Here is a 19,483-nt window from a genome sequence, read left to right as displayed (position 1 = left end):
GAATACAATGCCATCGGAAGGGAAATGAGGGAAAGTTTGGCTGGAGTGGGGTGTCCAAGAGGGAACATTTGACAAGGAACAGTTCAGGAGGGCACGGAGGAAAACCGCCGCTAGGTAGGGAGAAAAGCATCTTCAGAAAAGCACCCCGAAATAGGGAGGAAAACAGCCCTGGATAGAGTGGAAACAGCCCCGGGCAGGGATGAAGACGGCCCCGGGCAGGGAATTAAGAAGAGCCCCGGGTAATGAGGCTGCTGCCGGGTCACTGAGCACCAGACCGCAGCTGCTGCTGGTGCCTTCTCCCAGGACGGTGGCCCGGGCTGAGCCTTCCCTCAGGGCGAGGCCGTTCCCAGGCAGGCGCCGGGAAGCGGGGACGGACTGAGGGAGCCGGAGGAGCCGCAGAGCAGATGGCGGCGGAGCCGGGCTGAGCTGCCCTCATCCTCACGGGCAGCAGAGAGGAACATAACCCCCGCAAGCTCCGCACCGTGACGGTGTCTGTGCGGTCCCAGCTCCATTACCTCAGCAGGCAGCGCTCAGTGGGGCTGCGCCCGCCCTTCCCCTGCGCTCCCCGCAGAGGGCGCTGCGGGAGGGGGCGGGCAGCGCATGTGCGGGGTGTGGAGGAGGAGGAGGAGTGGGGGGGCGGCGGGCGGCAGGCAGCGGGGCCCAGGGTGCCTCACCCGCCGCCCCGTCAGCGCAGGGCCAGCGGCCCGCAGCCCGGCCCCTCCCGCCCCGCCGGATGTGATGGCCGCTCCAGCGGGGGGGTGAGGAGCGAGCCAGCGGCGGCCGACAGCCCAGCGCGGCTCGGCTCGGCCCGGCCCTGACGAGCGGCGGCTTCTCCTTCCCTTCAACGCCCCCTCCTCTCCGCTCGTCCCTCCGCCATCCATGCCCCGGGCTCCGTAGCCGGCGGGGAGCGGCGAGGCGGGTGGCCCCGATGCGGAGGAGCCGCCGGCGGGCGCCATGCAGCCGCCGCCGCAACCCTACGAGTTTTTCGGCGAGGAGAACGGCCCGAAATGGCGGGGGCTCTTCGTGCCCGCCCTGCGCAAGGTCAGTCCGGCCGGGGAGGGAGGGAGAGAGAGCGGGCGGCACCTGCGCCTCACGCCGCCCTCAGGCCCCCGGCCCGGGGGAACGCTTCTTCCCCGCCTCACACCCCCCTTCCCGGGCTCCTGGTGCCTGTGGCGGGGGTGCAGGTGCCTGTCCCGCTGCGGAGCGGGGCCCTCTGTCCAGTTGCTTGCGCAGTGCCCCTGCCCTCCTCTCCCTTCATCCCCTCCGCTCGCCCCTCCCGGCAGCGCGGTTGGGGCTGGAAGGGGCGTTCGGAGCCCCTCTTGGCGACCCCTGCTCGGACAGGGTCTCCCTTAGCCGCCTGCCCGGCCCACGGGATGGTTCCCTTCTTGCCCTGGGTGCTTCTTTGTGTGAGGATGTGTGTGCCTGGCAGGCTCTCCTCCTCCTGTCAGAAGCTGCTTCTCTCCTTTCACCCCTTCGCCAGCGCTTGCCAGAAGTCTCATCCCTGCCTTTTTCAATCGAGGCGCTTGGTTTGAGGCTGCTGATAATATTATCGGTTTTCTTCCGAGATCTGCTGTGATGAAAGGGCAGCTTCCCATCCCTTTCCCTGCTGCAGGTCTCCAGACAGCTCCTCCGGGCCCTTTTCTGGGTGCTGGTCACCCAGTTGAGGTGCTGGTGACACGCAGGCTGTTGTCACACCGGGCTGTCCATTGCATTTCTGCGAGAGAAATAAACAGCACTGGCACAGGGTGAGGAGAGAGGAACCGCTGCCCACTGCCTCGATGAGATAAAAAACACTGTGGCCAACGACTGAGCCTGACACGGGGGAGGAATTTCTCTTTTCAGGATGTGTTTTGCCTAGCAGGGTGGTCCCCAGCCCCTCACCCTGAGGTAGGACATCCCCAAAATCAGAGGGAGTGGGGTAAATCCTGGCTGGAAGAGCATAGAGGGGGTGATGATGCCCTGCTCTGTGGCACTGGCTTGTCACCCTTGCAAAAAGGGTGAGGTTCATCAATCATACAGGTCTGGCAATAACTGATCTGGAGCTCTGGTGCTGAGCAGCACTGTGATCCAAGTAATGCAGCACTCAGCTGAGTGTTTTGCCTTTTTTTTTTTTTTTTTTTTTACCCAAGAATAGATTTAGTGATAGTGTGGGGTAATGATTCTGTCTACCAAAGGTTTGCATTTCTTTTGGGTCCCAGTGTCACTTGTATTAAAAGCTGCTGAGGGCAGCTTAGTCTTGTGGCTGGCATAAAAACCACTAATCGCCTGGCTGAAGAATCCTGGATTTACTGTTCTTCCCTGCTGAATCTCCTCCTCCTTGTAGTAGTTGATTTTCAGTATGTCTCAGAAAGCTCAAAGAATGCTATGCTGTGCTTTTCTTAATCCTGGTCATGTAAAACAGCTCCTTGACCAAAATAGCATCACCCAAATGTGAAGTATAGCTGCAGCAGTTTGACCAGAAAGATTTATTTAAAACTTTAAAAGTGTTTTCATCATTCTAAAATACAAATAGTGTAAAGGTTGGTGGATTAATGCTGCTCTTGCCAATTCTTGATGTCTCTGTACGTTTAGTTTTGTTGTAAAGTGACATAGCTGGACCTTAGACTTTCCACACCAGAGGAAATACAGTCAAGATACGAGTGACTGCTTGTAAAAAATTGTAGTTGCTAATAGACAGCTTTTTTTCTTCCTGGGAAAGTTCCTTGTCTGCAGTACCCACCCTTGAGCATGAAGCAATCCTACTGTAGTGTGCATTTCTTTTATGAACACACAGTATCAGTGAGTCAAAACAAAATTGTATCATTGTTCCAGTTACTGCAGTCAGGCTATTAGGGAGATGCTGTCAGTTTTAATATATTTAAAGCATCCAATGCCCCAATATGAACAGTGGAGATTTTTAAACCAGGACCTTTCAGAAAAAAATATGGCTTGTTTTGTTTACATCTTTCATTTTCACTTCCATAATGAGATGAGAGTATTTCTCTCATTTATAGGAGAGCAGAAAAGTGGCACTGAATCCCACGTGTGCAGGAAAACATCAGATTTTGTGTTAATATCAGAATTTATAAAACGTTAGCAGAGTTTTCAAATAGTTTGAAGTTTTGGTCAGAAGATGTTTTAAGCTCTGCTTGTCAGCCAGTTCAGACATGATCTTTTCAAGCAGGTTGCTTCTGCAGTGAACACTTTAAAGAAGGTTCTGAGCCTCAGAAACTTTTTGGTTAAACTCCTGGATACAGTTTATTGAACTTCTAAGCTGGTTTTTCATCACTTGCATATTGCAGGTACAGAGGCAGCAACCTATTTCTCATTCTTGAGAGTTTTCTTTTGAATGAATACTTCTTGAAAAAGACAAAAACCTGGTAATAGCATAAGAGGAAGGTTTTTGGTTTTCCTTCTGTATGGTAAGGTGTGAGAAATCTGAATTCTAAAATACAGAGATGTGGAGCTGGATAACAAGCAGGTACAGTTTGCTGACAGCAGGTAGTATTTGCTTGGTTTTTAAGTCCATGTCACTGAAGAGCTCACCAGTCTCTTGTATTATGCATTCAGCAAGTTCCAAGTCACTTCTTGTTATCAAACCACTTTTAAGCCCTTGCATTTACTTTAATTCTATGCAGTTGACAGTCAACAAATGATGAACTGGGGAAAAGGGTGAAATACATCAGCTCTTACTTTAATATGCAGGAAAAAAAAAAAAGAAATCTGTCTTTTCAACAGTATTCTGGATTAGTAGAGAGTGCTAAATTGTACCTCCCAGCATGGGTCATTTTAGGGAAAAAACTAAGCTAATTGGCAAGACATTATTAAAGCAGAGTTTTTAGTTGGATTTTCTATGTATTTATGTCACCATATCTCTAGCACTACCACCTTGGAGTCTCATAAATTGAAAATTTTACAGGAGTTTTGTGTATTGCTTCTCTTCCAGCTGGTAGATTTACAGGCATGTCCTTAATCTTAAAACCTTTTCCTTCTGTTGCTGTGCTGGAAACTCAAGTAGGAAGTGAGTATTAATGAAACTTGTTATAAAAATCCTGTCAAGGTAAATGAATCAGAAGAAAACACTATTTTCATCTGGTCACTGAGGTTACAGTTAACTTGAACTTGCTGTTTGTTGCAAGTAAATCACTTCAAACAGATCTATGGTCTAAGCTTCAGAAAGGCTTTTAATCTGGGAGCTGACTTTAGTTATTAAAGGATCACAGTGTCTCTTTGAATAATTCTGGAAGCATGCAGGCAGCTGTTCCAGCAGGAATCACATGCGTTTGGAATGCCTGGCTGGCTTGGGGTTGAATCCTCAGGATGTGGAGACTGGAAACATCACCAGAGCTGGTGGTTGATGGACACTCCTGTTCCAGAGGGCTGTGAGTAAGGGGCTTCTCTGCTCCCCCCATTCCCAGCCAGCCAGATCCCTCTCCAGTGGAGCCAGGATTTTTTGGAGGGGGATTTTCTCCTGGAGTGGGTGGCAAAGTGGTGGTGGGGAGTTTGCTCCCTTCACCTTTCTCAGTTCTCCAGGTGTTTGTTGTTTGGGTTGGTTTTGAGCTGTTCCTGGCCTTGGTGGGGAGAAATGTGAAATTATGAAATCTGTTTCTAAAAGCTGGCATTTCAGTTTTGTAACTGGGTTTCCTAGCACAGATCCTCTGCCAAAGCTTGTTTCTGCTGACTGTCAACTTTCTTCCTGATCAAACTTCCCAGAACTCAAGGAGTATTGCAGGTTGATATTGATGCTTTGATGTCATATCTATCAATCTACTAATACCTATAAAAAAAAAAACCAAGTGTGAATCTTAGTGATAGCACTTGAGTATATAACTGCCACCAACCCACTGGAAGTCCCAGTTTTAATGTACTGGACATGAAAGCTTTTTCTCAGTTGTAACTAAAAATGTCATTAATGCTAAATGTCTTGTACCACCACCTGCACTGAACCTCAGTCCCAGTTCTTAGGAGCAGGTTTTCAAAATTTCAGAATGACTCCACAGGACTAGTCTGTGTTTTTGAAAGTAATGCACAGTGTGTTGTTGGAGATACATATATATACACATAAATATATGGATTTATTTGCCCTAAAATATTCTGGTGTGTCCTCAGCATGCATTATCATTTGTACATGCTCTTACAAATCCACTGGCAAATTGAAAATGTATTTATCTAAACAAGAGCCATGCAGTCAGTTGCCTTGTTCTTTGATTTTTCTAAAGGAAATTCACAAGCATCTCCTAGGTGGTGTTTTGGTTTTCTCCTTTACCTACAAACAGAGACTGCCAAACAGTCAATATTCACATCTAGATGTAATCATGGCACTATCTGCATTTTCTAAAGCAATTCCACTCTTGCTCCAGACTGCTTTCTAGAGCATGACCAAAGGGTTTATTTTTAGGAAATGTTGCAGACAGAAATGAAAAACACCATTCTGAGGATGTTTTTGAAGTGGACATTGATTCAGTGCTTCTCTGTCTTTCCAAACACGTGGGAGTTAGGGTGTAATGAGACAGCTCTTGTGTAAGATTGTGGTGAGGGGCAGTGCAGGGACTTCCCTTCCCTTTTCCATCCCTGCTCTCCAAGGGCAGGTCACCTGCATGTTTTCCATCACAGGATCAGGCCCCCTTGGGTCAGAATTACTGAATGCATTTTAGGGTCATTACAGGAGATCATTATTTAATGCATGCTGATTTCATGAGCCTGTGCTGTAGCTTAATGCATTATAATTTCAACTGTAAAGTTGGTTGTTGTGATGTTTGAAAATAACAGTTATATTTAGGTTTGAAATCTGTTAAGTCATTTGGCTTCTTACAGATTTCATCTGTTTGAGCTCTGAAGCCTTTGCATATGTTCCTGCAAACATAAATTCCTCTGTGACATTCAGCTTGGGAGAATGGCAGAGAAGGGATGTGCTGGTGATAATTACCTGTGGAATCCACAGACCCATGCAGGTTTGGAGCACAGATCCAGTTCTTTCCTCATACCACTCTGCTCACAAGTGTGAGGTGGCTGTAGTTTAGGGAAGGAACAGCAAATCCCTGTGGACACTACCAAGCCTCCTGTATTCCAATAGTCCAGTTCCTCCAGACCTTTTTTCATTCCAAGTAATGCTTGGGTATCACTAGTTATTAGTTGGTTTTAGTCCCTGATAAGTAAGTAGACTGGTTTGTTGTTGGATTTATTTTGTTTGTTTTTGCATAAATACTCTAATAAGTAACATTTGGAACTAAAGGGTCTGATCTTTTAACTTTAATCCTATTTTTTCCCCCCAGCTGTTACACTGTCTTTCTTAAATGTTGTCACTGAAATCTGCAGTTGGTAAATGGTAATAGGGGAGTGAAATGAAGGTGGTTTTAAATCTGAGCTCTGGTTAATGGTAGCAGTAGGGACAGCAGCAGAAAAGCTCCCTACCTACATGGTTAAGACAGAACATGGAAATTAGCATTTGTGTTGGTTTAAAGACTTGCCAGGCTGTGGAGTCACAGGAAGAAGAATCAAATGGAGCTCTTGGCTGTCATCTCACCCTTTCTGTCCTGGGCAGCACCTGCTGCTCTTCCCTCATCTCCCACATCTTCTCACCTCACCTCTCCCAGGGTTTCTTTGTCTTCTCTTCAGCACCTCTCCTGCTCTCCCTGTTTTTTTACCCCTCTTACCCTCTCTGCACAGCACAAACATTATCTAATCTCCTCGGAGAAGCTGTTGAGTCTGTTATTTGCTTTTATAATTACCTCACCAATTCCCTCTCTGCCAGGCTGTTCAGATGAGCTGTGTGCTGCCCTTCCTGGAGTTCAGTGGGTTTGTCATGAGAAAAAATGTGCCCGGGACATCTCTTCCCCATGTTTGTGGACTCTGTATCCCCTGACACTTCCCCTGCTTTTTAAATAAGATTCCGGTGACTCTCTGGTTCACAAAAAATGACTCTGGAAGTCTTCCCTGTATCCAAATTTAAGATGTGGGCTTTTTTTTTTTTTTCCTTTTAGAGTTATGCACCTTTGCTTTTCACCATTTGTTCTTACTCTGCATCTGTTCACTTAAAACCCACTCTGCCCAAGCTCTGCTGGCCTGTGTTGCTCATGTAATAATTCTCATTTTTAAACCTGGATGAAAAATTACTGCTCTGTGTGAATAATCCAGTCTACCCAAGTGTGTGGTTCTTCTTGGGAAGGCTGTGAGGTTAAAAACTGGGGACAGGGAACCTGCCAGGGTTGGATTTGGAGCCCTGAGCACCTGTTGGCTCAGGGAGGTGATGCCTGGAAGGGCTGAAAGATGTTTCCTCTTAAGTAAAATGTGTGCAGAGCAATCAGCACATCTCCTGGTGGTATTTTCCTTCTGTAGTGCAGGGCAGAGGCTGTGCTTAGCTCAGTCAGGGTTTGTCTGGGTTTAAACAAGGTATTTTGTCTGGCTGGATAAAATCCAAATGCTTAATTTTCCATCTGCTTTTCAGATTGAAATACACGTTTGTGTAAATACAAACATGTAGTCAAGGAGAAACTGAAAGGTCTTTTTTAAAAAGACACAGCTGGAGAAGGGTGATTTTGTGTGGTTGAAAAGACACAAAGCCAAGGTAGAAAAGCCAAAGCTGTGAAGATGTGAGAAACAAAATATGAAATGTAGGTGAGAGCAGAGGCAGCAGAAGTGGAGCATGGGAGATGAAGAGATGGTCTGAGGGCTGGAGCAGCTCTGCTCTGGAGCCAGGCTGAGAGAGTTGGGGGTGTTGAGGCTGGAGAAGAGAAGCTGCAATGGGGAGACCTTAGAGCACCTTCCAGTGCCTGAAGGGGCTCCAGGAAAGCTGGGGAGGGACTGGGGACAAGGGCAGGGAGGGATGGGATCAGGGGGAAGGGTTTCCAGCTGCAAGAGGGGAGATGGGGATGAGATGGGAAGAAGGTTTTTTTCTGCCCAAATTCCCAGCATTTTAGACTTTAATCTTGAACAACCAACTCCATGAAAACACTGAAAACATCTTCAGGGTAACAGCCAGGGCTTAAAGGGGCTCCAGGAAGGCTGGGGAGAGACTTTGGATCAGAGCCATGGATTGACAGGATGAGGGTGGAAGAAGGGAGACTGAGATGAGATGTGAGGGAGAAATAGTTTGTTGTGAGGGTGCTGAGCCCCTGTGCCAGGTTTCCCAGAGAAGCTGTGGCTGCCCCATCCCTGGCAGTGTCTCAGCCCAGGTTGGATGGGGCTTGGAGCAACCTGGGCTGGTGGGAGGTGTCCCTGGGCATGGCAGGGGGTGGCACTGGAGGAGCTTTAAGGTCCCTCCCAACCCAAACCAGTCTGGGATTCTATGATGGTCTGCATTTGATTTACAATCCATGAACCAGCTGCTAAGGGCCCTTTAAAAATTGCTGTAGTGGCTACAGAGTTAGCAATCATTGCAGTTAGTTTTGAAAAGTTGGCAGTGCATTTTTATTCAGGATATCTCTCCAAGTTTTTTAATCTTTGTGAATCTTTCTAAATACCTATAAATATTCTTTCAAATTTGGAACAGATGCTGTCATTTTTCACTGAATTAAGAGGATGACAGACCTTTGAGTTACTACAACTTCTTCCCCTCTTTCTCTGGACCATCATCCAGATAAGGGACTAAAAATGCCTTTGGAGCATTTGTCAGTGATGTATTCTCATCACTTGGAAAACAGAGCAAAGAAATAGCAAGACTGGAGCCATCCCGTGATAGTAAATATTTAACTTTTATGTCCTAATTGTTTTTCTTGCTCCTAAATTTGTATGCTTTGTTCCTCAAGTATACAAAGAGCCTTGCAAAGTTTTACTTGTGCTGATCCATTGTAACTGTGTTTATATGAGACAAGTAAAATATATATAATTTCTAAGTAGAGATCAGTTGCTGTGGGAAAAGGAGAGTGAGTAATTTCAGTTGCAGTTTGCAAATTTAACACAATTTATTAAACTCCTATGTTTGTTCAGTAGGCTTAAGCATGTTACATTATCATGCCAACAGATTTTGCAGTGGCTTCTTTAAATTAGAAACTTCTTTTTCTTAAATCTTGAATAATTTTGGTATTCTGTTTTCTGAAAAGATAGTTGTGTGCAATATGGGTAGAGAAGTGGGATGCTGCTGTCTTTCAGGAATATGAATTTCTTTGTGGTGGTACCTGCTGTCTAAAGACTTGATTTGCATGTCATGGTTTTGGGGGGTTTCTCTTTGTTTTTTTTGTTTTTTTTAATTAGCTCTTGTTTTGCCCATGCCCTCTCTGTGGACTTAGGGGTTGGACTCCATGATCTCTCAAGGTCCCTTCCAAGCCCTAACATTTTGTGGAACAACTGGAGCTTTCTGAATGTGTTTTTAATCCCAAAATACATGTATTTTGTATACAGGCAGTATGTTTTGCCTGTATAGCCAGGTAGCTGATTTGTCTCATTAGTTAGGGCTAAAAAGAAGTTCCTTGCAGTTTTGACTCAAGTATTTATGTCCTCTTTTTGTCATAGAGCTCATCCCTCTGCCCATTCTGTTCTAAAAATTAAGATCTGTTTGTTTCCAGACCTAATACTGTTTATCTCCTTGAAAAATCTTGTGTTAACAGCCTTCTTCCCAGGGGCCTGTAAGGACTATTAAAATCTCACTGAGAAGGAATTTTGAGCTTGACTTCATCTCTGCAGCTGCCTGCTTTCCCTAGAAGCTTTTGTGGTGTGTTGCAGGATTTGCCTCTTGGAAAAAACTTGAGGGAGGATCTCCATTTACCTTTAAGGGGTTTTTCAGTCTCCTCTTGAGCTTGGACAGATGCAGTTGAGCTCTCTGAGAACCCTGCCAAATCTGCTGAAGGCTACAGCCATAGGAAGGAGCCACCCCAGTGAAGCCATCACTGGATTTTTATCAAATATACACATGCTGGAGGAGTGGAACAGCAGGGAGAAGTAAAGAAGAGGAGCAAGGGATGGAGCAATTCAGGATCTTCCATCTAAAATAGCTGCATGTCCCCCAGAAAGGCCCCAAGGCCATCTCTAAGTGCCATGCTGACAGGACTCAGACCTCTTACTTCATTTCTGTTCCTTGCAACAGTTCTTAGGAAATAATCCTGTGTGAATGACACAGGAAAAAAATAGTTTGTCATGCTGATCCTAATCTTAATGATTTCAGGCACTCTTCTTGGGTTGTGTCAGAGATAAATAGGTAAAAAAATCTGGTTTCTCTGATACCTTCTGCTCAGAGTTCTTGCAGCAGAGCTTTTTTTGCTGGTTATTGCAAAACATTGTAGGTTTAAATAATTTGCTCCTTAAAGGAAAGGGTTACAAGGCAGATCAAAACTAAGCCCTGTGTTACCTATGGTGTATTATTCCATGCCAGCCAGTACAGCTTGCTCAGGTATTTCAGTCTGAACCTGAAATCAGTGAACATACCTTCTGTAAGAAACCAGTCCTCAGTAATTCCTCCTGCTTTGTTCCATGGTTTTTATCAGTCCCTCCTTGCTTTTCCAGCCCTTTCAGTCAGGGATTAGGTAAATAACTGAGGAGTATGTGTTCTCTCCTAGTTTCACTGGCCTCTGATTTGATCAGCCTGTGCATGGCTTTTACAGATCTTTTTGTTTGGTTGTGAAAAAGAGTCAAATGCAATTTGTTTTTTCTCAGTCACTGCATCCGTGTCAAAATAGCTTCTCTTAATGTCCATGGGTCCTCCCTGGGACCTTTCTGCCCTGTCATTTCAAATGGAAGCTCAGTTCTAACTCCTTTGGGAAGAGTTGGCTCAACCAAGAAATGTTGGGCTTTGATGGTGATTTTTCTCCTTCCCAAACAAAATCCTCTCCAGTCCTTTATGTGTTCATAGTCTTGAGGCTGAGATTCTCTGGGGGTGTTTGAAGAGGGCTGCCTGCTCCCCAGCTTCTCCTCAGCTTTGTTAGGTGCTCTTGAGGAACCTGGGGAAGGTGTGCCATGAGGTTTTAGACCTGGGAGCTGAAGTCAGCTACAAGTGAACTCATTTTCTGTGTGGCAGCAACCTCTTTGTGTTAAAATCCAGGGAGAGGAGGAGAGTGGCAGCGATCCGAGATGGTAAATGGGAGCTCCTCATCATCTCTTCCTCGTCTTCCCACAGCTCCTGGGCTTGTCCTTTCTGGGCAGCAGCACAAAGGATTCACTAGGGGGGAAAAATAGAATTTTTAATCTTCTTCCCTAGCTATGTGGGTAGTGCTTTTTGCTGTAGCAGTGCTTGGAGAGATGCGTGGTGAGATCTTAACTCGGCGCTTCCTGGTTTCCCATTGTTTTGGGAGTTGAACTCACGTTCAGGAAGAACGTGGAATTCACTGGCTATTGTTGAAAACCTGCACTCTGAAGTAGACTGTTCTCAAGGAGTGGTTTTGGCGTTTCTTTTTTTCTTGAGGTTTTGTTTGTTTGTTTCTTCCAGCAGCCTGTGTGTACACATCAGCTGTGCAACAGTTACAGGGAGCAGGGAGAGATTCCTCTTGGAGGTGCAGAAGACAGAATGGGCCTCACAGGGCTGCACAAAACTCCATAGCAAAGTTAGATTTAGAAGCAGATTGTGTATTCCCTTCTCTCTAAGTACCCAACTGCCTTCTTAAAGTGTTTCTTCACCCATGCTTTTTGAGGAGGGTGCCAGTGCAGAATGAAGAACTGGAGGTGAGTTTGTGCACAGGACAGTGTCTCTGCTTGGGTATTGTAGGAGCCCCATGGCTGGCAGTAGCTCTTCACCACTGCTGTGTTATAATACTTCATCAACTCCATCAGGACCAGTCTATATTTTCACATTTTCAGCCTGTGTCCCCCTTCCCACTCCCCTGAGGCATTCAGATTGGCATTGAATGTGTGGTCCTTGGCTGTGCTCACCTCTCTGTAAGGTGTTGGTAGACTCCTGGTAAGACTTCTCCATCCAGGTCATCATCATCTCTGCATCCAGGATGTAGAAGCTGCAGCCCCTCCTGGTCCCTTCTGTGGATCTTCACATTTTCTCCTTACCTCTTGGTCCTCCTGGCTCTTCCTCTCACCTCGAGGTGTGCCACAGTCCTTTTCCCCCAACTTTTTTTAGGCTGTGACATAGAAGGAGGTGGAGCAGTGGTTCCTTGTGGTGGCTCCAGCTCCCAGGCAGCTCTGCCCAGTGTCCTCTGTGGCAGGCAGGGGAGGAAGCTTGGCCAGACACCTAACTTCCTTGTGGGTCCTGTTTTTGTACGACTTGCAGAAGCCTTCAGGGCTGCAAATTGGGAGCCTCCAAGGTGTTGCTGTGAAATTATTAGATACTAATTTGGAGGAAGCCCTCAGAGCTCCTCCAGGGTTTGTAGAGTCACCAGAGCTGGCTTTGGGGGAAGGAGCCACCACCTGCATCTCAGAGGATCAGAAAATGTCCCAAAGATGTTACTGAAACTACTGATCCATCTGCCTGGTGTCTGAAACCACCTACAGAATGCCAATGTAGGTATGTAAGATCACTTTTGGGGAGGTGATTAACATATCATTTGTATGGGGAGAGCAGGGAATTTCCCTGGATTATAGAACTTATGAGTCTTTTGGCTATAGTTTAAGATCTAGTTAGCACGTCCCTGGTTGAGAAGCTGCCAGGGGAAACTGCATATATGGACTAACTAGAGTACTTTTTATTTTTAAGGTGGGGTTGTTGTTTGGTTTTGGGGGATTTTTAGTAGGAAAACAGCCATGCTAGACCACAGCAAATTAGTTGTGGCCCTTTAGTGTGTGTGGGCACATGCTGAGATTGCCTGTTTGAGGTTATCTGGTCTGGCTTAGCCTTGGAAAGGAAAGTTGTGGCAGATCTCCAGGAAGAAGGATAAAACCCATTGTCCTGCTTGCATGGACAGAAATCAGCTTTTCTCACAGTGCATTTCCTAGTCTTGACACTCTTGTATTTTGACTTACACTTTTCCTTAGGTCTCCCTCTCTGTTGTAAGTATTTCCCATCTCTTTTTCATGCTTCAGACAGGATTTCATGTCCTAGATAGTTTCCTGGTTCCGAGGCATCCCATAAGAGTTGTTCCAGCTCTCCTCCAGTGTCATGGCTGTGGATTTTAGTGCCAGAGGTTTTAACAGCACATTAATTCAGTTCCCTGCCAGACTCATTAGTGCTCCTACCCTGGTGTCCCTGAGTCTTTCCCTCTAGTGAGTCCATTCTCTCTTCCCAGTCACCCACTACTCATTAGTAGGTTTAGTAACTTAACTGCATGTTACTCACTCTGTGGGTGAGTAATTGCAGAATTACCCACTGATTGTTTTCACTGCCTCCTTGGCAGAAATCTGCCTTGAAATTTCCCCATGAAGGCTGAACACTTAGTTTTTAATGGAGTAGAGGCACCAACTTGCAGGTGTAGGAATTGCCATCTTAACTACACAGGAAGACTTGTGGGAAATTACTAAAAATGTGCAAATTTGCAGCCCTACAGACATACTCTGCTTTTTTCCAATTCCTCCTTCAATACAGCTTTAAATGAAGAAAAAAGAAACGAAACCCTAATTGTTTGAATTCTTTTTGGACAGGTTCAGCAACAGGTTCACCCAAACCTTTCAGCAAAAGAAGACTCCCTCTATTATATTGAAGAGTTAATCCTCCAGCTGCTAAACAAACTCTGCATTGCTCAGCCACGGACTGTCCAGGATGTAGAGGTAAGACTGAAATACCTGAAAACCAAGAATCATGAAGGTGACAATCATACTTTGAGAAGTTCAGGTTAAAGAAAGGTGAATCTGAAGAGCTAAAAGATTGTATAGTGTTGAGACACAAAGCAAACTTAATAGGAAACTCATTGTCCTATTCTATATTCCTAAATAATATATACTACATTCTTTAGAATAGAAGCAGTAGGAGTTTTTTCTTTCAGCATGATTTCTTTAAATGCAAAATACTTTGCAGGATTTTCTGCTGCTTGAATCTCCCTTGGACTTAAAAGTGTAAGGATGTTGCAAGTTTTCCTACTCTTTGACAGTAATATACAGGAAAAAAAAGTAAATCTTTGAATGAAAGGTTTCTGTTGTTAGGCCTGGGTTGTGCAGCTGAGGGAATAAAGTTGTATATTCCTGGAACTTTATTGAACTCACTGAGGCACTTGTATTATTGCAGCTGTCTGGTTTGGTGTCATCAGTTACAAAACAAGGGCTCTAATGGAGTGTGCTTCAGTAGAGAGTCTACAGGGGGAAAGTCATGGAGTTGTGACCCATTATTGTTGTGTAGAGTATTAATTTTACATCAATCCATAAGTCTAGGGTTTTCAGCCAAAACCAAAATGAAGTTCTCATCTAATGTTCTCTGTGTGTGCCATGGAAATTAAAAAAACCCAAATATATATTTACAAAATAATGGCCTGAGGGGTTTTAGAGCCCTACTAGATGCAGCAGTCAGCCTTTGTTCAGCATTGAGTTAATTAATTTATTAATAATTTTGGTTTACAGTGTCTCTATTTGTAATTCTGATGCATAAAGATTATTGTACAACTAAACAGAAGTAAACTTTAACACTCCCTTAGTAGCTCTCAGAATTGTTACTACCTTGAGTCTGGATTTGAACTTTAGATATGGAGCTGAGAAATTTCATGTTCTTTCTCTAATTCCCAGCTGAACAAACCCTTCAGCACACAGCTGAGGTAGCACTGATTGTTCTACACACCAACTCCATAGTTTTCTGCTTCTGAGTCCTGAGATAGTAAAATGACCCTGTGTTGCATGTGAAATAATAATTTTTGTTGGTTATGGAGCAAATGACCTCTAAGGTCCCTTCCAAACTAAGCCACTGTATATGTGTGCTTCACAAATTACTGTATATAAAGCTACACACAAAGCAGACAACCTTCAGCTCTCTGAACTGTGGCTGTGAATACCACAGCAAACACAAAATCCTGAATTTTATTTAAAATATCCCTGGTGCTTAAAGCTGTGAATGATAAAACATTGTTCTTGGCAGCATAACAGTTATTTAATTTAAAAATGCAGAGCTAAGTCTAAGTAGTGCTAACAGGTCCCCCAAAATGATGTTGTTCTGTAGGTGAATACATTCATCATAGAATCATCATCACCATGGAATGATTTGGGTTGGGAGGGACTTTAAATGAAATGCAGGCCACCTTCATAGAATCCCAGACTGGTTTGGGTTGGGAGGGACCTTAAAGCTCCTCCATTGCCACCCCCTGCCTTGGTCAGGGACACCTCCCACCAGCCCAGGTTGCTCCAAGCCCCAGAATAAATTCATAAATTCAGACTCTTCCAATCTGAAGTAGGATTCAGTTTTGTGTTGTGGGTTGTTGGTGTGATTGTGCTGCCAGGAAGCATCCAGCATCCATGACTGAAGGCTTTTGGCTGCCTTTGGCTGTTCAGAGAGGACATGAGAGTTGTGATCTCTGGAGTTCATCACCCAGATATTTACACAACAGCCCGGACTTAATGGAACTATTTGTGCACAACGTTGTCCTTTTAAGTATTTACAAGACTGAGGTCTAAAATCTCAAGCTCTAAAGGGTTTATAAGTAGAAAATAGTTGTTCCCAGTTGTTCCAGTTGCTTCCAGTTGTTCCCAGGAAAAGACTGGGAACCAGCAAAGCCCAGTGTGGTACTGGTGAAGTGCCCCGTGAAGCTGAAGGGCGGCCACACGCCGCGTTACCTCTGTCCCACGAGTCCTCTCCTGCTGGAATCTCAAAGGAAGTTCATTTGGTGAGCCAGCCCAGAGCTTTGGGCTGCTGTCCAAGAGGAAAGGTCACAGCATGTTTACCTGGCACAGCCAGCTGATGCAGAAAGCTGAAATGGCCACGTGCAAATGTTTAAAAGCTGCCTCAAAGAAGATCTCGGGTCTCCTGTTAAATTTCAGGAGATGTGCAAGGAAATCAAAGGGTGACATAGGGTTCATAACTTTTTCTCAGCTCAACTATAAAATCTCTCCTCTGAAAGTTAACCCCATCCAGGTCTCATTTTGTCCTGGGCTACAGGTCCAAAGCAAAAATCAGGAATGCCAAGTGGAGTAAGGGCATGGCAGTGGGATGTGATTGCTATTCCCTTCTCCCCCCCCCCCAACTGTTTAAGTTAAAAACCTGTTTTTCTAAAGTGACTTGGTCACCAGAGTTGAGTTTAGACTCATTCTTTCAGCATTTATTTCCCTGACTCATGGGGGCTGCAGCAGGAAGCCTGGAGAACTTGATGGAAAGCAGGACCGAGGTCTGGCACCTGTTTAGCTTGGGGCTGCTGAAGTGTGGGACTGCTGTCCAAAGCAGTTTGTTCAGTTGTGGGCTCACCTCTTCTGGTCCTAGAGAAGCTGTTGAAATGTGAGTTTAAAGAGAAGTGGCCTGAAATTGCTTACAGTTTACCATGGCAGTAGGGGCTGTGGTGCTGGAACTGCCTGCACCGTGGGGAAGATGCTCCTGTGTGGGGCTGATGGAGTCCAAAGTGTCACAGTCACCTTTTTTTCATGAGTCACAGCCTGCTGGAGGATGCTGCACTGTTTTTTTCTTTTCTGCCATAAACTTGATCTGATGTAGGGCAAGTTAGACTCCTTTGTGAAGTAGGAACAATACTGGCTTGTGTTGGGTTGTATTTTTTTTTTTCATTTAGACTGTAAACTGTTTAGTGCTTCCTGATGTTGTTTATATTTTGGGCTCTCGGTCTCAGCTGAGGCTTCTTGTTGCTCTTGTGATGTGAAGATCATAGAGCAGGAGTTGTTCTAGGAGGCTGGAAGGAGTTGTTCATGCTTGGGGAAGGGAGGTTGTTTGGGATTATTGAAAAGAGTGAAGCAGAGTTGGGTAAGAAGGAAAGAACAGTTAGGAAAACGTGTTGCAAACACTGAGGAGGAGGATAATTATCTATACTCCAGGGGAAGTAATTTGCTGGTTTGGTTTTGTGTTTTGTTTGGTTGTTTTTTTTTATATACTTTGATTCCTGTGGTGAATCTAAGTGCAGTCTGTGTGTTTGGACAGGACCGGGTTCAAAAGACATTTCCTCACCCCATAGACAAGTGGGCGATTGCTGATGCACAGTCTGCTATAGAGAAAAGAAAAAGAAGAAACCCTCTCCTGCTGCCTGTGGACAAAATACATCCTTTATTAAAGGTACTTGAATAGCCTGATGGCTTCTGCTCACTCCCACCCCCCCCCAGCTGTATTACTGCCCTCCAGCATAAAAAAAAGCATTTCTTTAATAGGTGTGAAATGAGGGGGGGTTCTCGTGTTGGCTGAAAGAGTCATGGGACAACAGGATGGTGTGTAATAAATATTGATCCCCAAATTCAGCCTGGTCTAGACATCAGTATCTTGATGTATTCCTCTACTTTGAAATGAAACTAACTAGTTTTTAACATACATAAACCCCAAATACTATGCCTGCTTCAGCAGCACTGTTTTGATGCCTTTATTTGTTTCAAAATGCTGCAGAAGCCAAAACTGAAGAGAGAACAAGTAGATCCTGTTCCTTGTATACTGTCAACTGAGCTGTGTATCAGTGTCCTTTCATTTACCTTTGAATGTCACTGAGGCCCTGGCTTTAAAATCAATGGATCTGCAAAAGTGTAACAAAAGACTTGACTCTTGGTGGGTTTTGGGGAGAAGAGTGGCCATCTCCCATCTTAGATGTCATGTCAGGTATGCAGCTCCTTGTTCCAGCCCATGGAGAATTAGTTTTTAAATGCTAGAACAGTACTCTGATTTTTAAATCAGTGTTTACTCTCTTCTAGGTCGATAGATTCAGGCTGATTCAAACCACTGCTCTTTTTTTTTTTTTTGACATTTCTTTTTTCTCTTGATTCTGTTTTTCTTTCATAGCTTAAAAAACACTCTTCCCCAGTGGTAGCATTGTTGCACCAGAGTTTCTGGCTGCACTGAGAAAACAATATTCAAGCTTAAGCAGAGATTGAAGCACTTTTTCAGGTTTACTCTGTGCTCTTCTATGCAGTGTCTCAGATTGTGATGATTCATGAGAGGGGAAGAGATGGTAGAAAAGAAAACAGTGTTAAATAAAACCTTAGACTGCACTGGCTTTCTTCTATGAAAAGAAGAAGTCTGAAACTATGAAATCTGTTTTTAAATGTGTGTGGACATTGGTAGAGAATGTAATTTTTTTGTAGATGCATCAAAATGTGGCAAGAATAATACTACATTATTCAGCTGCATGAACACCTGTGTTTATTCCTGATGGTCCCATCATCAATATGAGGCCCTGTGTGTGTGCTCTGCAGAACACAGAGGATGTGTCACAAGGAGAATGTGCAGTGTTCATCCTGCTTTTTTTCTGTTCAGACTTTAATTACTGAAGTTTCTTTTATGTAATGCAAGGATGCAGGTAGCTTACTTGTTCAGCCAAATGTAAGGGAGGGACTAGGCCAGGGAGGTGTTCAGAAAATGGGGAAGTGTGGCACTTTGGGAGATGTTTTAGTGGTTAAGGGGGTGTAGGAATGATGGTTGGACTCAATGATCTTGAAGCTCTTTCCAACCATGGTGATTCTGTGACTCTAAGATAGACCACAGTATGCAACAGGTGGAGCATCCAGTCTGTAGTTTCATGAAAGTTTTTCCATCAAGGAGAATTTGCAGTAAAGCACATTCTTGTCTGAAGAGTCCAGATTTGGGACGGAGTCCTGCAATAAATGTGGATAAAAGACAAATTTTGGTGCTAGAGTGGTTCCAGTGAAGTCCCTTTCTTGAAGGAACACTAATTTTTTAGGCCTGTCATTTTTAAAAGGAGGTTTATTGAAAGTTCTGTAGCTTTTCACCTATCAGCAAGAAGCAAAACACAAGGAAGTCTTTGCAGGCACTTGCTTTGAGGCAGCTAATCAAGTTTCTATTTGGTGTTCCTTGACCTGCCTGGTACATTACTGTGAATTATCAACACAAGACAAGATGAATTTCAGCAGAAAACTCAACATGTTAATTTTCATTTTGAATGGTTTTCTGAAATAACCAGTATTTTTTTTCTCTTGTTTTCAATTTGCAGGAGGTCCTAGGTTACAAGGTAGATTACCACGTCTCTCTGTATATTGTGGCTGTCTTAGAATACATCTCAGCTGACATTTTAAAACTGGCTGGAAACTATGTTTTCAACATCAGGCACTTTGAGATCTCCCAGCAGGACATTAAAGTATCAATGTGTGCTGATAAGGTAAGGAGTTGGCATTAAAATAATCTTTTGGACAAATACAAAGGTAGATACTAGAGGGGATTTATCAATTTTTTTTTTTAAAAGCAAGGTAAGAAGGAGGGAATGGAATTACTCAGATGTTGCCTTGTCATGACAGCTGCTTCCTTCTTTATAATACAGAAAAGACATTTAGTTTTCATCCTCATAAAAATGAGAGATTTCTGTTAAATTTTGTCTTTATTAGGAGGGTTTTGTCAAAGGCTTATGCAAGATGCCTTGTTTTGAATGTTGGTTCTGTGTGAATTGTAACTTGTTTTCAGGTCATAGTAACCTAAAAAGAGGAAAATGGCTCTGGCAACTGATCCAGCCTCCTGCTGCCAAAGTTTAAATATTGCTCCCTGGTGAAAGTGATCACAGAAAGTATTGTATTAAAAACTCAAAGGCTTTATCTGAACACACTGGAATAGCTGAGCTCCAGCCAAGTGTAGATCAAG

The 19,483-nt window shown here is 44.4% G+C and overlaps 1 protein-coding gene across 2 annotated transcripts in view; it reads left to right on the top strand.

Annotated features, from left to right (window-relative positions):
• Nucleotides 1-606: 606 nt before the first annotated feature.
• SOS2 (SOS Ras/Rho guanine nucleotide exchange factor 2) overlaps nt 607-19,483 on the top strand; it is a 51,945-nt gene continuing 33,068 nt past the window's right edge. Inside the window, exons 1-4 of one of the 2 annotated variants that reach the window (XM_071745105.1) lie at nt 607-1,041; nt 13,426-13,551; nt 16,838-16,969; nt 18,846-19,010. In XM_071745105.1, the coding sequence (XP_071601206.1) occupies nt 955-1,041; nt 13,426-13,551; nt 16,838-16,969; nt 18,846-19,010 (510 nt within the window). In that variant the 5' untranslated portion in view covers nt 607-954. Of the gene's footprint in view, nt 1,042-12,140; nt 12,356-13,425; nt 13,552-16,837; nt 16,970-18,845; nt 19,011-19,483 lie in introns of those variants that run through there. The other variant, XM_071745106.1, reaches the window with a different exon arrangement.

Source organism: Heliangelus exortis, chromosome 5, assembly GCF_036169615.1.
Source record: "Heliangelus exortis chromosome 5, bHelExo1.hap1, whole genome shotgun sequence".
Taxonomy (NCBI): Eukaryota; Metazoa; Chordata; class Aves; order Apodiformes; family Trochilidae; genus Heliangelus; species Heliangelus exortis.
This window is presented reverse-complemented; position numbering and strand designations above follow the sequence as displayed.